The sequence below is a fragment of the Micromys minutus genome, assembly GCF_963924665.1.
Source record: "Micromys minutus genome assembly, chromosome: 10".
Lineage (NCBI taxonomy): Eukaryota > Metazoa > Chordata > Mammalia > Rodentia > Muridae > Micromys > Micromys minutus.
The window spans coordinates 55,029,316-55,046,137 of record NC_137979.1 but is presented as its reverse complement, the minus strand read 5'-3'; the positions used below and the strand labels follow the sequence as shown (position 1 = coordinate 55,046,137).

Here is a 16,822-nt window from a genome sequence, read left to right as displayed (position 1 = left end):
GTTAAGTACTCACTTGTGGGCCAGTAGCTCTGGTGGTTATCACAGTAGGATAAAGATTATACTAATTACCTGGTGAGTGAATGAACGAATGAACGAACCTGGGAATTTCTCATGCTTAAAACCAGCTGGGGGACTTTGGACAGGACAGTGGTTGGGATTACAGCTCCTTCAACCGGGACTTAAGGAGCTGCTACCCACAGCGAGGCCAAGATGAAGGCACAGGTAGAGGAGGGTGTAGGGCTATCCCCTAGAGCTGGTGAGGAAATCCTCAGGTGGTGGTAGTGAGCTAGAACTGGAGAGCATAGTAGAACAATAAAGCTCAGAGGTGACTGTGAGTCTGGGTAGCAGAGGTGGCCTTGGAATTGGTTTCAACTATGCTCATAATACTACTGAGCCCCAGGACACCCCATTTTTGTAGTCTCTGGGGCCAGGTCAAAGGAACATCTAAACAGCCGACTCAAGCCCAGAGCGGGTGACTCCACCGAGTTTCTCAGGCAGCTAGTGCCTGTAAAAGGAGCTGAACAATGGCTGCAGGAAACTGGGGGGTTTGAGGGTTGGGGATGGGAGGGGTTGGGTAGTGTCTGAGTATGCGGTGAGCATGGATGAATACGTGTAAATGTGTGGGAGCATGTGAGTGTCTATGTGTATATGAGTAGGCATTCGTAAGTTGAGAGGGTAGGTAGGTGTGTTAGACAACACAACGCGAATGTCTGTGTATATGAGAAGTTCATTTTCAGTTATGCTGGTGCGGCTTACTCTGTAGCAGACATGGGGGGGGGATGCCTAGAGCCCCATTTAGGTGAAAGCATTTGTCTGGTGGCCACACCCATCTCTTCTCTTTCACATGAGGTTAGATTGTTTTGAGGGCTGCCTGGGACATCTGCACTTCTCTTCATGATGTTCACCCTCACACTTGTTGTGATTACCAAGGGATGTTCCCTCCAAGACTGGAAATGATTCCCTATGTTTTCTGGGGGTGCCCTCTAAGCAGGAGTCTCACATTGTATTTGACTAGTCTCCAAAGACTCAGCACAGTGTCTAGCACATGTGTGGTACTGAGCGAGGTCCACAGGTAACAGTTAGAATGAGGATGGGAACTCGCTCTCCTCATCCTCCTCTCCTGCATCTCCTGGTTTGCTTTTCATCTCTTCCTTTTGTGGTCTGTAGGCCCAGTATCTGCCTTAATGGTAGCCTGCTGAGCTAGGATGTCATATTTAGCGAGCCAGATACAGGGCACCAGGTTTTTAATGAATTAATTAACTTCCTGTGAGTACACACACACACACACATGCATGCATGCACGCCACATAAGGAGCATAGAGGTTAAAGGACAGTGTATAGAGCTGGTTCCACCTATTTGTTTTTAGGCAGGGTCTCTCATTGCTGTAGCCATATTGAGTACTCTAGGCCTGCTGGCCTGTGAGCTTCTGGTTGATTCTCCTGTCTCTGCCAACCATCTCTCTGGAGGAGGGCATGATCACAGATGTGCACCAGGCTGTGATTCCAGATGTGCACCAGGCTGTGGTTACAGATGTGCACCAGGCTGTGGTTACAGATGTGTACCAGGCTGTGGTTACAGATGTGCACCAGGCTGTGACTGCAGATGTGCACCAGGCTGTGGTTACAGATGTGCACCACAGTGTCTGGCTTTTCGCTTGTGTTCTGGGGATTGAACTCAGGTTGTCAGGCTGTGTGGAAAGTGCTGTCACTCAGCCACTTCTCTCAGCAATAATTATTTTGTACAAAATAGTTTGTATCATGATTTTTTTGCTATCAAATCTATTTTATGTTTTTAGTATAAGTATACAACAACCTATTGGAGTTGGGCATGGTGACATAAGTCTAGAACTTTAGGCTGAGGCAGTAGGATTCCGAGACCGATTTGGGCTACATTGTGAGTTCTAGGCAAGCCTGGTAAATAAAGACTCTGTTCCCCACCCCCAAGGAAACAAAAAACAAAACAACAACAAAACAAAGCAAGCAAGCAAACAAAAAAACCCCACCAACCTAGTGATTTATATCCTAACTCCTCCAGAACAATATGTAAGATGAATTGTGTGTGTTTATCTGAAGTTAGCCAGATGTCCTAGATTTTAATCTAGTAGCCCTATCTGTAAACTGAGCTTGCTTTCAGCGCTGCCAATGGGACTGGATCTGATGGGAGAAAGCCTTGTCTCTGCTGTTGTGAAGTCAGCCTTATTGATAGTAGGTGGCGACACTTGCCTGTACACAGGAAGTGAGAAACCTCAATTGCTGGCCTTGAGTAGGCGAGAGAGGCCAACGGAGACTGGGTGCCAGGTGGGGCTAACCGGCAGAAATGGGAACTGACAAAGATAGTTGATGCAGGCTTGGTTGTACTTTCCCATGTGCGCAGGTTTGGTTACACCTACGCACACATGACCTTAAATGAGCCTAGGCCCTTGTTCAGTGATAGCTATACTCTGATGACAGGGTCGTATTCCATCTTGCTAAATCCTAGAAGTGCCCGTCTGGTATAGGAGGCATCATCTCTGCTTCTCAGGTGGTTGGGTCAGTGAAGACAGGGAGAAGCATCTGCAAAACATCGCAATCAGGGCAGGGATGGGCTAGTGCATGACTGAAGCACAGCTGGCTTCCTTCTAATTCAGCCCAGGCAGCGACTGAAGGGTGTGGTGAATGAGACCTGTTGGAAGAATCAGGAGTCCCGTGTATCAACTGCAGTGAAGTCTTACTGGGCTTCATTGCCATGTATCCATCTAGTCTGTTATATCTGTCATCCATCCATCCATCCATCCATCCATCCATCCATCCATCCATCCTTCCATCCATCCATCCATTCATCCATCCATCCATCCATCCATCAATCCATTCATCCCATCCACCCACCCATCCATTCATCCATGCATCCATCCATCTATCCATCCATCCATCCATCCATCCATTAATTTATTCATCCATCCATCCATCCATCCATCCATTAATTTTATCCATCCATCCATCCTTCCATCCATCCATCCATCCATCCATCCATCAATCTATTCATCCCATTCACCCATCCATCTACCCATCCATTAATTTTATCCATCCATCCATCCATCCATCCATCCATCCATCCATCCATCCATCCATTAATTTTATCCATCCATCCATCCATCCATCCATCCATCCATCCATCCATCCATCTATCCATTTGTCTGTCCACAGTGCACCCATCTGTTCCCTCACATTTCTTTGTGGGCTAGACCACAAGCCCTTCTCAGCTTGATCTCTCAGTTGGCAGCTTGACCAGATCTGATGGAAGTTGATCAGAAGCTAGAGACTTCCCCATGGTAACCCTTATGTTGTTATTCTTCCGTTCAGCCTGGAGTGAACAACGTGTTAGACTACGGCCTGGACCGCGTGACCAATCCAAACGAAGTCAAGGTAAACCAGGTATGTCTGCTGCATTCTGAGGTTGGAAAGGCGTCCACGTGTCTAGCTAGGTATGTGAGGCAATGTTATTCCTCCCTGGAGCCTGCTGTTGACATCACGGTCTGTGGCATCGGGGTCAGGGGAAGAGGAGGCCATGGCAAGGGTCCTGAGTAGAGAGAGCGTTTTCCCGGTGAGTGAATGATAAGTGTACAAGGGTAGGGCAGGCCATGTGATGTCTGAGTCATTTCCCACTTTGAAAACCTAATGAGATTTCTCTACCCTGTAAGTCATTGTTATGGCTTGGCCTCAAGGCAGGAGTGGGGACCTGGAAGGTCTGTCTGGGTGTGGGGGAAGGTGGAACTGCTGAGGAGAGAAAGGAACAGGATGGGGCTGGCAGAGTAGCACTATAGTGTGAAGAGAGGCTTAGCATCTCCAGAGAGCATCACCAGTCTGTTAGGACTCTTGTCCAAAAAAAAAAAAAAAAAAAAAAAAACCAAAAAACCAAAAAAAAAAAACGACCGTTCCTTTGACACACTTAGGGCACGTCAGCCAGCTTTCAGTTGCTGTTCTCCCAGCAGGCTCTTCCCCGCTTTCTTGTGAGATAGCCTAGCAGTGCCAAGGTCTTGTCGGCTCAGTTGCTATGGAGACAGAATCATCGAGTAAAACTCAGAACCCGGGTGGGAGAGGGTTTCTTTAATTTAATTTTATTTTTTAATGGCTAATGGAAACCTCTCTCCTGTGGAGGGGCAGGAAGTGGAGGCAGCACGCTCGTCACTGGCTCTGACGTGGGTGGGGTGTGGGGACCCGCTGAGGCTCAGCTGGGTGTACGTGGGGTGTGTGGAGGTTAGAGCAACCTTCGCTGAGTCAGTTTGGGAGAGTGATCATAGAGCCATACTGTTCCACCCGTGTTGTGGTCGGATGACTTCCGAGGAGCACCTTCATGCCCCCGTGGCCACCCCGAAGGAGGCAGCTTTGCCTTCTAGCTTTCAAAACTCTGGGTCTGCTAGCTGCTGGCAATGCTCTGAACAGGGAAGTAGAGGATAGACTGTAAGCGAGGCAGAGCGGGGACAGGCGGTGGTGGGTTGTGTGTGTGGGCTGTGTCACCTTCGCTGTACACTCTCCTCTCTCTGTCTTCCTCTCTCACCAGCTCTCTTTCTCCTGTGTGTGTGCACACTGGCCATGGTGGAGCAGAAAGAAGAAACAGCATGCGAGCTTCCCTCCCCTCACCGGCGGCACAGTGCCCACCACATCCCCTATGCGGGAAGGGGCTGGGGCTGAGTGTCATGGCAAAGTTTCTCACAGCCAGGAGACCCTTTTTCTTCCTCTTCCTGCCCTGAGAGGAGAGGGTCACAGGGAGCTCGGAGCATCTTCCATGAGCCCGTAGGAAGGCAACGGTTTGATGTGTGTCTCAGTTCAGAGAACTCACAGTGGAGAACGGTTACTACTGAGAGGAAGGAAATTCTTGACCCCTGTTGTCCCTAAACAGAGGCAAAAACCCAGTGAGCACAAAATGGAGGCTGTTAGGCCAGCAGATGTCCAGGGCCTCGGGCTTCACCAGACAATGGCCACTGATTGGTAAGGCTACCCAGCCCTGGCAGGATCTAGTCTCACCTGGGAGCCAGCCCTAGTATGTATTTTTCTTTCCAATGCCTATATCTTGAGGGTGTACAAAAGGCCACGTGTATGTCACCCCACCACCCTGTCTATTCGGCCCTACAAGGAGAACCCTGGATAGAGGCTGGGCACTGGTCTGGTTGTAAGCTGTCTCCTTCTGGACTGAGAGCCATTTCCGCCACTCCGAGTCAGGTTACACTGCCATCTAGTGGTACTCATGGCCGGGTCACACCGACCCCTAACAAGGAGGAGCAAGCACCACTTAATGCTGAACAGAGAGTGAGCTAAGGCCCTAGGAAGGAACCCAGCCTAGCTTTACCACGGTCGGACAAGCCCACGAGCCTTTCAGAACTTGAGTGTCCTAATATATTTCTTTTTATTTCCTATGCCCTGAGTTTCAGTTCCTACACCTAGTGTTAGTTCCTTAGGAGACTAATCAGGAGCATGTGTAGAAATGTCCAGGACAATACACGATGTGTGAGACCCTTGCTGTGGGGGTGGCCGTCACTGTTATCATTAGAACATGTCATTGTATTATGAGGGAGATAGGTGATGGTGTCTTGTCTTCTACTGTGTCTTTATTATTCTTTTTAGTTTTCGTTAAGTTTTAAAGTTAGCATACAGAGCAATGGGTTTTATTATGACACTTCCACATATGCATTATATATATACAATATACATATACACAAACACATATGATATATATCCTTATACTGTGTTCTTATACATCACCTCTCCAACCCTCCCATCCCCCTTGCCCATCTCTTACTGGTCCCCATCCTCTACCAAATAGTGCCCCTTTGTGCTTTCATGTCCTTACAGACTTCTGACCCTATTTGGGGGATGGACTTAGGACACTCGGTCCTTATACCTTCTTATGCTTCTAAACTGGGAAGAGGTGGGGTAGGCACAGGGGAAAGTCAAACTATTCCATCCTCTCTGCTTCTAGCTGAATAATCTAGATCCAAGATCACCCATAGGTCGGGTGCCTGATGCCAGCTCCAAAGTTCTCATTCTCAGAAGGGCCTTGGCTGATTCAATGTTCTATTGCCGTCTTAAAGTTCTTTAGTCTCCGGGTTGGAGAGGTGCTCGGCTGCGCAAGCGTGGTGTGTGCTTGTAGTCTCAGCACTAGGGAAGCAGCGACAGGGGGGTCCTGGGTCTCACTGGCCAGCCAGGCTATGAAAGTCCCTGCCTTAAAAAAAAAAAATCAAGCTGGATGGCCCTTGAGGGATGACACTTAAAGTTGACCTTTGGTTCTCTCTCTCCCTCTCCCCTTCCCTTACCCCTCCTTACCTCCTCGCCCTCCCTTCCTTCCTCCTCCTCCTTCTTCTTCTCTCTCTCTCTCTCTCTCTCTCTCTCTCTCTCTCTCACACACACACACACACACACACACACACACATGCGCGTGCGCATAGTAGTTTCTTTACAGTCTTTTCCTGGAGAAGCATTCTTACTTTTGCGCTTGGCCCTTCAAGTTGTGAGTGAGTTATCCCGCTGCTCAGGAAGTACCAGGCAGGCAGATGTCTGCCTCAGATGATCACTGCCTCAGATCACGGATTCTCCAACAGCAGCTTTCTCTCCCCTTTTCTGTGACCTTTGCACTAACAACTTCAGTGTCTGGATTTTCCCCGAAGTTTGCAATTTCTTCCTCACCCCACCCCCCAGTGCCTGGCTGGGGTCCTCAGCATCCTCCTGGCCAGTGTTCCACATCACTTCTGTTTTCACACTCCTGCCAGGCTTCCTCACCCCTAGGGCTCTGCTTGTCTAACTTTGGCCTCCTCTCTTCCATCTGGCAGGGCCCCTTCCTAGGCACAGCTCTGACTGCTCTAATCTCCCTTGAAAATTTGTTCCCAGCCTCTGAGGGACACGAGTTGTGTAAACAAGTCTGTCTCTATTTGGGAAATCCCCACAGGAAAACAAATTGTTAGAATTTCAGGAATGGAGAGTCCTCAGGCAGAATATTCTTAGTGCGGGGAAGGATTTCCCTTTAAGTGGGAATATAGAAATGGCTCCTCTCTAGGAGAGCCCATATCCAAGAGACAACTGAATTCCAGGGTTAGGCAAAAATGATCAGTTCGTCCCATTCTGTCACCAGGTGGTTTTCCCCAAGCCGCAGAGTGTGTGGGCGTGTATATTTCCAATAATTTTAGCGTGATGGTTTTTTTATGACCCTTTGGATGACTAATAATATTGATAGTGGGTTTGCAAGTTTAGCAAACAGAAAACGATTCCTAGTTAACTTTGAATTCCAGATCAATCGTGACAATGTCTTTAAGTATAACTATGTTCTGGTTACTGGCTGGAACAGTATTTTATCTCAGTGAGAGCTGACATCATCCCTGCTTGTTTTATATTCAGCAACAGTATGTTTAACCCTAATTAACGGCCATTATACACTGAGTCTCTGCAGTATACCAACCACCCCTTCATTTTCCTTTCATAAATAAGAAACAAAGGGCTTTAAGATGCCAACCCCCACCCCCACTTGTTCAAGCCAGTAACATACAAAAACAAGATTTTAACTTTTTTCTGGACCCAGAGCCCACATGCTTCCTCGGGTTTTTCCCATTCACAAGTCAGATCCACCCTTTAGAAAAGTCTAGAACCTTTTCCCAGCGCTGCCTCATTTTGTATGCATTTCATTATGGGTATGCCTCAGTATGCACACAGGGTACATGTGTGTCATTCCTGAGGTTACTAATCCCATGGACAAGTATGTGTAGAGCTAGAAGTAAAAGCTGAGGTTTTACATGGACAAGCCGAGATAGAAGTTAGGATGCCCGGGCTTCAGCTAGACCCTGTCTTCTGTTGGGTATCCCCAACTCAAAACTCTTCCAAGTCTGAAACATAGAGTACCAGCATGGTGCCACAGGTTAAAGAGCTTACACTGAGAAGCTTTGTTTGGACTGGACATGGTCATGCATGTCCTTTAATCCCAGCACCCTACGAGGTTAAAGCCAGCCTGGTCTAACCGCAAGTTTCAGGTCAGCCAGGGATATATCATAGGATCCTGTTTTGTTTTATGCACAAAATTATTAAAACTATCCTGTAAAATTATGTTCAGGTTATTGTGCAGAAGGTATAGATGAAGTATACATTGATTTTCTGGCTAGTCTCTCATGCCTTGCCTGTTGCAGAGGTGCATTTGAGTTTTGGTTAATCCAGTGATGGCCCAGAAGCTTCCGTGGTAGGGTATTAATACCAACAACCGGCCAGGGCTTTGATCTCAGCATAGGATCAGTCATAAAATCTTTTCCTTTTAAGCTCTTTAATAGTTCAAAGGAAGTGTAAATTGTTTTGCATTTGCTGAGGGGTAATTACTGTGGGAGAGTCAGACTCCTCTTTCAGCAGATCTTAGGTCATTAGATACTATTCTGAGTATCTACTTCAGCAGAACTCTAACAGAGGCATCTGGTTATGCTAGATTTGAGTGTAAGTCTACTCTGGCCCCAGGATCCCAGGGTCCCAGGGTCCCAGGGTCCCAGGGTCTCTTTCTATCTAAAATATATGGCTTCTAAAACAAAACACTGTGTTGAGAGAGAATGGGGCAAGGATAAGTGTGATCACTAAGACTCTACATTGGTACTTCTCAACCTGTGGGTTGTGACCCCTTTGCAGGGGGATTGTCCAATGACCCTTTCACAGGGTTCAGTGTCAGTTATCCTGCATATCAGATATTAGCATTACAATTCATAACAGTAGCAAAATTGTGTTATGAAGTAGCAACAAAATCTTTATGGGTGGAGGTAGGGGGGTCACCACACCATGAGGAACTGTATTTTTAAAGGGTCCCAGCATTAGAAAGGTTGACGACTACCACTCTAGGCTGTCTGCTGAGTGTTCTTAGATATTTAAGAGGAAGATTATAAATAGTCTATCTTTCTAAGCTCCCAAGCACACTGGAGCCATCATCAAGTTGGTATTTGCCAAGATTCTAAAGGAAGTGCCTGTGTTCCGAGGGTGCCATTTACATTGTAAAGGATTGTCATGTAAATGAGACTTGTGATGATCTATGAAAGAGAAGGTCAGATATGGCAGCAAATACCCCCCACCCCTTGTGCTGCTGCAGTAATAATACATAGATTTCCTGTGAAAAGCAAGGGCCTAAAAGCCTGATGAATCAAAACAATATTCTGCATGAACGAGAGGGAAACTGTGTTCTTGACTTCCCATATTGACCCCTGGGAGCACCAGTGCCTCTGAGCCAATGGAATACTGGCTCCCTTTGCGATGTCTAAGGAGAAGCAGGGTCATTCCAACACATGTGACCCTATTCCTAATGAAGATTTGCGTTAACTTGGCAACATCAATGTTAGCTAGGCAGGAATCATGAGGCTGCACTTGCAGGATTAGAGTTAGCACCAAGCATCCCTTGGACATAACCACATCTTAGAAAACCAAGACTGGAATTCTCACAGCCCCAACCTCAATGTATTGCATGGGGCAGAGAGGTGGACCCAAGAAAGTCCATTCCTGTGTCTTGTAGCCTGGGAGATTTTGGCTGGAGAGACAGGGAAGCCTGCCTTGGGGCCATCCTTTCCTTGTATTTATTCATAAAGTCCAGAGAGAGGGGACATCCTATGGCTGATACCCAGTGTGAACATGAACATGCTTTTGATAGAACATGCTTCTGATCACACTGGGGCTCAGTGTGATCTTCCCATATTACTACAACTCTTGAGACCAGGTTGTGGGGTTTATTTTTACTTTTAGTCTTGTGCTTTGGTTTTAGAAACATGGCTATGTTTTTCTTTTTTTCTTTTTCAGTTTGTGATGTCAGTCAAATTATTATGAATGCCTTGGTGAATCTCACAATCTATTCAAAGCTCCTCCCATTGAGAAAAGAAACATATGTTCAGGGTTCATGCTGGTTTCTCAAAGTAGACATCTTTGTCCTTCCTGCTATGTATCAGGAAGAGTTGGTTTCCAGTTATTCAGTTTTTATCCATCTTTAGTGTGTGTGTGCGTGTGTGTTGATGTACACTCTCCACGGTATTGTAGGGTTCCTATTACTGTGTCACAACACCATGACAAACAAGACGAAACAAAACAAAAACAACATGGAAGGAAAGGGCTTATTTTTGCTTATGACTCCTGGGTCAACAACTCATAACTGAGGGAAAGCAAAGCAGGAATGTGGTGGCAGGAATGGAGGCAGAAGCCATGGAGGAGTGAGTGCTTGCTTGCTCCTATGGTTTACTCAGCTGGACTTCTTATACACCCCATGACCACCATCCCAGGGGTGACAATGCCCATGATTACTGGGCCCTTCCGCATCAGTCATTATTAGTTAAGGAAATGTCCTTCAGGCTTACTACAGGGTAGTTGTATAGATGTATTTTCTCAGTGGTGGTTCCCTCTGTTTAGATAACTCTAGCTTGTGTCAAGCTGACAAACAAGCAAACACATGGTATATATACACGCAGGTCAGAGGGCAACTTTGTGAAGTCGGTTCTAGGGATCAAACTGTCAGGTTGTCAGGCCTGCAGTGGTAAGCACTACTTAGCTGATATCTATTTAGCCATTGTCTACTGAGCCATTGTCTACTGAGCCATTGTCTACTGAGCCATTGTCTACTGAGTCTTTGTCTACTGAGCCATTGTCTACTGAGCCATTGTCTATTGAGCCATTGTCTTAGCCCAGGTTACCCTCTTTATCTCCCATTTTCAGCTCATTCAATAGACAGAAGGGAGAGCAAGGCCAACTCCAAACTTGGCCTTTAATTCACCTTGGGTTTTAGGAATAAAGTTATAGTGGTAAATTATATTTCTTCCCTGGTCACTCATTTTGCTGTTAGTCTCCATTGGAAGCACAGAGTAGGGGAGAGGTGGTAGAGACAGTGGCTGGAGGGGATCCCACTTTTTAAGTATGAGTAGACCAGCAGTTTTCTCACAGGAAATATCTTTTATTTCTCAAAAGGACATTTGAACTGTAAGGATTTAATGGCACCGGTTTAATGGTTTTTCTTCTTTGTTTTACAGAAACAAACAGTCACTGCTGTCAGAAAAGAGGTAATTAGTCTCCCAGTTTCAGTGAAGCTTGGTTTTAAAATCTTCTAACAAATTATGCGTACTGTGGCTTTATGCTTCATACTCAGTAAGGAAATGAAATCCATGTGTAATGTTCAGACAATTGTTTCCAAATTAATGGACAGCAAAGGTAAGGTATGAATGGAGCAGATGCTGAGGCTCAGGATGTGAAATGTCCCTTGAAGCCACATATCTGAGGGATGGTCAGGGAGGACTGTGGGAGTGAAAGCTGTACATCCCTAAACTGGACCCTGTCCTTACAAATCCATTTGGAATCTGAACAGGGTGACAAGCTATCAACTTTGGCCTGTTTCTGCAGGACTTCAATACTCCTTTGGACATTTTGTCTCCCAACTGTTGGCTTTTCTCAAACTGATACATGATGGGTTGAGGAAGATACTGACTAGAAGTCTGAGGTGTGAACATGAGCCCTGACTTGAAGATGTAGATTACATTGTGGTCATTGATAAATGGCCTGTGGTCTTGGATCCCCGTGTAATATCAGAGCTAATCGTACACAGGGTGGGGGAGCTAGAGGTCATATTACATACCTGTTGTCTGACCAAAACAACTGGTAGGAAGGGTTGATCCTGTCTCACAGTTTTAGGGGATACAGTTCACCATGGGAGCGAGCATGGGTCACAGCAGCATGGCATGAGACAGCTGGTCACAGGGCACCCACAGTCAAGAACAGAGAGAGACACAGATGCAGCGGCTGCCCAGATGCCTTTCCTCTTTGTGTTCAACCCTATGGCCTGGTGCTGCTCACCTTAAGGGTGGATCCTCCCATCACAACCCAATCTAGAAACCCCCATATAGACACCCCCAGAGTTCTGTCTGCCAAGTGATTCTAGAACCTATCAAGTCGAGAGTCATGATTAATAATCACAGCTATCTTCTAACAACCATCTCTCTTTTTAGATCATGTATTATCAACAGGCCTTAATGAGGTCCACAGTGAAGTCTTCTGTGTCCCTTGGAGGGTATGTCCCTGATTTGTCCTGCTAAACCCATGAGCAATAGGTGTGTAAGAGAATGTCTGCTTTAAGTCAAACGTGACAAGCCACATGCAGACTGACTTTAAACCACATTTAGTCACTGCTGACTTCCAACATTAGGTTAGAACTCATAAAAAAAAAAATCAGGTAGCCTTTATACCTTCCCAAATTAACAGTTTTTGAAAGTGAGCATCTTCCCTAAAAGCATGCCTGTGACTGTGGTCAGAATTCATGACAGGAGCCCGTGGTTCTTCCTCACATACAGATAAGAGCCCTGCCTCTCCTTCAGACGTCAGGAAATGCATTAACTGAGAGGGTCTCACTTAGCGTGAGGCCCAAGGGTTCCGGTAGTGCACTGAAGTCTCCAAACACGGGCATTCTTGATTCCAGAGGTGGAATCCAGAAGATCAGAGGCCTTGGCTCATCGGCAGCAATTGCAGCTTCTAAGACACAGACAGATGAGTCAACTTTGGAACGTACAATCTTCCTACGACATGTGACAAAGCCACGTTTGAACTAGGGACGGAAAATTGGCAGGACTGGGAGAAAGCAGAGCTATTTCCCAAGTATACTAGGACAGATCTTTCCAAATAACTTCCCATCCTAGGGGCTGTCCCACATTTTTTTTCCCTGAGGAGACAGTAATAGGCATGTAACTAAATCGATACCAGAGAGGACAGGGCGGCCAGTTGTGTCATGCAGTTATCTGGTCTCTTTGGGTTGAGCTTCTAGAAACCCCCCTTTCTATCTGCTTTCCAGAATTGTCAAATACAGTGAGCAGTTCTCGTCCAACGACGCCATCATGTCTGGCTGCCTTCCGAGTAACCCTTGGATCACGGACGACACCCAGTTCTGGGATTTAAATGCCAAGTTGTATGTATTTCAAATGTTGGAATTTTATTTTATTTTTTTTAACAAATCTGGGTGGTTTATTTATTTATTTTTTTTGGCAAGCGTATGTGTGTGATGTGTTTGCATGTATGTATGAGTGATTTCATGTGTGTGGGAACATGTGTTCATGTGTATGGGGGCCTTGAGCTGTCAGGTGATATCAGGTGTCTTCCTCCCATCTACATACACTTTCTTTATGGAGTCATGGTCTCTCCGTGAGCCCATAGCTCTCCAGGTCTGGCTAGAGTCTAGCTAGCTTTCCCTAGGGATCCTGTCTCTGCCTCCTGAGGGAGGACATTACATGTGGCTACCACATCTGCTAGGTTTTTATATGGCTTCTGGAGACCCCAATTGGTCTTCACACTTACTTCACACTTCATACACTGGGCCATCTCCCTAGTCCAAATGTGCTTTATTTTAGGGTGCTCTGTGGTTCAGTTGGTAGAGTGCCTAGAATTCATGTAACCTCAGATTTGACCCCCAATATGATATAATGGTGTACACCTAAAACTCCAGCTCCTGGGAGGCAGGAGGATCAGATATCCAAGGCTCTTGAGCGGCATAGCAAGTTCAAAGCCAACCTGGTATACATGAGGCCCTATCTCAAGTTTGAAGGCTTTCTTTCTGTTCTTTCTGTTCTTTCCTTTTTTTTTTTTTTTTTTTTTTTTGAGTTGCAATTACTATGTCATACAATTTACCCATTTAAAGGGTACAATTAAATTTTTGGTATACTGATGGAGGAATGTAATCTCTATTACAACTATTCAAAATAAATCTGGATCCTTTAGTTGTTGGTGACCCCAAATCTTTATTTCCTGAGCTCCCCCCACAAGGTGATCACTAGTCAAACTGTTTTCCGATTATCTATATTCTCCTCTTCTAGAAGTTTCCTGTAAATGACATCGTAGGATGTGTGGTCTTTCATTAGGTATTTTTCACTTCCTGTTAAACTTTCAGAGTCTATCCACGTTGTAGCGGAAGTTAGCATTTTGTTTGTTATGTATAAACAAAGCTCCCTGTGTGACACCCATCTGTCTGTGGAATGACATTTGGGCTTTTCCCAAGTGGTAACTATCATGACCAATGCTGTCAGAAACATTCCTGTACGTTCAGGATGAAAGGGAAGTCTTGGTGAGTGACAGGTGCTGACTGGTAACTGTGACCACAGCATCCAGTGGCCAGTATGTCACTGGAACTCTAACCTGGCTTGAAGGTGGCAGTCTGACCCTTAGCAGATTGTTTTAGGACCAGGATCTTTCCCCTGAAGGTTTTTGGGATAGGATCTACTGGGTTGGGACTCCCCCTCAGCTCTGGGAGGCATGGAGGCTGTGTCCTCTTAGTAAGTGGTGACTTAGATTGTGTCTATGCAGAGGCTAGGGGGGAGAGCAAAACTGAGATCAGGTGAGACATTGGCCAAAGACCTCATGAAGGTTGGTAGACCTGTCTCACTATCATCCAGGCCAGTGCGGAGTACAGCCCCTGTCTCCCAAGGAGTGTCACATTCACCAGTCAACATCCTTACAGGGTGGAGGTCCCAACCAAGATGCGGGTGGAACGATGGGCCTTCAACTTCAGCGAACTGATTCGAGACCCCAAGGGTCGGCAGAGCTTCCAGTACTTTCTCAAGAAGGAATTCAGTGGTGAGTTCTCTTTTCCTTCTTCCCTCCCTCCCTCCCTCCCTCCCTCCCTCCCTCCCTCCCTTCCCTCATTCTCTTCTCTCCTTCCCCTTCCCTCCTCTCTGAGGCAGGATTACATGTATCCCAGGCTAACTTTGAACTCTCTATACAGCTGAATGTAGTCTCCAACTCTTGATTCTTTGACTCTGTGTCCCGAGTGCTACGACAACAGGCATGGGGCACTCTTCTTGGTGTTATAGGGCTCTGAAGGTCAAACTCATGGCTTGGTGAGTGCTCAGCAAACACTCCAGGGACTATGCAGTCTCTCCAACACTATTATTTTTTAAGCTATTCTTCCCTTAATGGCCAGCCTAGGCTTTTAGGAGTTTTGAAGTGGGTGTTTCCATACCTTGTTAAGGCTTTTAAAACAGGGTCTCTTGCTTTTCCAGGAGGAAGAATCCAACCTGGGCCCAGGAACTTTCTTTTCCATAGGCTCAGAAAGCCACTGCATTCTGGGGTAGAGATGGGGGGGCAGGGGAATGTTGTATCTTCTCTACAATCTCCTTAGCCTCACAATTTCCACGGCTCCGTCCCTTCTTGGTTTCCCTCGTTTCATTGCCAGAGTCCCTCTAACCCATTTCTGTGACCTCTGGTCCTCCACCCTCATATAAGCACAGCTTCAGAGGTCAGAAAGCTGAACAAGTAAATAATCTAGCTTCCCAGCTTCATTGGAAGCCCTGCTGCCTTTAGCTTAGAAGTTCTGCACAAGGCTCTGCCACAGCCTTACTGATACAGATGAAGATGCTTGCAGCTAACCATCAGACTGAGCATGGGGATCCCAATGGAGGAGTTAGAGAAAGGACTGAAGGAGCTGAAGGGGTTTGCAACCTCATAGGAAGAACAACGTCAACCAATCAGACCTTTCCCCATAGCTCTGAGGGACTAAACCATCAACCAAAGAGTACATAGAAGGGACCCATGGCTACAGCCACATATGTAGCAGAAGATGGCACTGTCTGGCATCGACAGGAGGAGAAGCCCTTGGTCCTGTGAAGGATCATTTCCCCAGTGTAGGGGATGCCAGGGTGTTGAGGTGGGAGTGGGAACATCATAGGAGCAGGGATGGGAAAGGGGATAACATTTGAAATATGAGGCCAGAGGGGTCATCATATTCCCCAGAACTGGAGTTGGAGTTACAAAGGGTTGTGATCAACCATAGGGCTGCTGGGAATTGAACCCAGGGCCTCTGGCAAAGGAGCCGATGCTCTTCACCGCTGAACCATCTCTCAGCCCTGCATAGATATGTTTAAACTCATTCTTACAGGACCCAGTCTGGGGATGGCTTGTTAACTGCATTGAGTTGCAGTCGCTGTGGTCTTGAAAGCCCCCCGGGTGGTTGGACTGTTACCTCTTGCCCTGGGTTCTTTTGGCCCCTCAGAGGATGTGGACTTTAGTGGAGGAGTTCTGTCTCCGAGTGTCTCTTCCACTGTGAAACATCCAGGAGCATAATAAGGCCAGAGTAGAACCAACTACACATTCAATTTCTTTGCCACCTTTGCCGACATATTGGCTTCTATGCGATTTATTTATCTGACTGTCCAGTCCCATCACTGGGGAGCTTCAGGGTTGGGTTTGAGACTCCAAGGCTTATTACCCTAAAGCAGTTAGTCTGGGGACCTGCTCCTGAAGCAAATCATCCTAGACGTGCTTTAGTCTGGATGGCGGCCCGACACAGAGAATTGCATTAGAACATGGCTTGCTGTAAATCATTTTCTCTAAACAAGCCTAACTGCATAAATGTAATAAGCCTCAAAAAGATGGATGAACAGGAATGGGCTTCTAAGCACCCAATGATTAAGTAGAAATGGTGCCATCTAGTGGACAGTAAGTAAAATAGCATGCTGAGCTTTGGCCACCTGTCCCTTGATAGTAGCAACCATCTACAACAAAATTCCTTGCGTCTCTGAAACTATATCACACAGTCAGTCTCCTGAGGAGATTATTATTTAATTAAAAACTTAAAATTTAGGTGTGACCCATAAGAGATTCACGCCCCCCTCCCCAGCCACCTCCCGCTTTTAAATTATAATTTCATACAACCCAGGTTGACCTCAGATTCACTGTGTTGCTGACAATGAGCCTGCTGTCTAGAAACTCCTACCTCTGTCTTCCAAGTGTTTTTTGTTTTTGTTGTTGTTGTTTGGTTCTAAAACCAGGTCTCTGGTTGAAGCAGGTCTCTGTGTAGCCCAGGTTGGTCTCAAAGTGGTGATCCTCCTGCCTCAGT

The 16,822-nt window shown here is 46.4% G+C and overlaps 1 protein-coding gene across 2 annotated transcripts in view; it reads left to right on the top strand.

Moving 5' to 3' along the window:
• RGS9 (regulator of G protein signaling 9) overlaps positions 1 to 16,822 on the top strand; it is a gene marked incomplete at both ends in the record, with an annotated part of 66,742 nt that overhangs the window by 31,052 nt on the left and 18,868 nt on the right. The window contains 5 exons of one of the 2 annotated variants that reach the window (XM_080923294.1): positions 3,340 to 3,402; positions 10,986 to 11,015; positions 11,955 to 12,016; positions 12,791 to 12,904; positions 14,447 to 14,562. In XM_080923294.1, the coding sequence (XP_080779420.1) occupies positions 3,340 to 3,402; positions 10,986 to 11,015; positions 11,955 to 12,016; positions 12,791 to 12,904; positions 14,447 to 14,562 (385 nt within the window). Of the gene's footprint in view, positions 1 to 3,339; positions 3,412 to 10,985; positions 11,016 to 11,954; positions 12,017 to 12,790; positions 12,905 to 14,446; positions 14,563 to 16,822 lie in introns of both variants that reach the window. The other variant, XM_080923293.1, reaches the window with a different exon arrangement.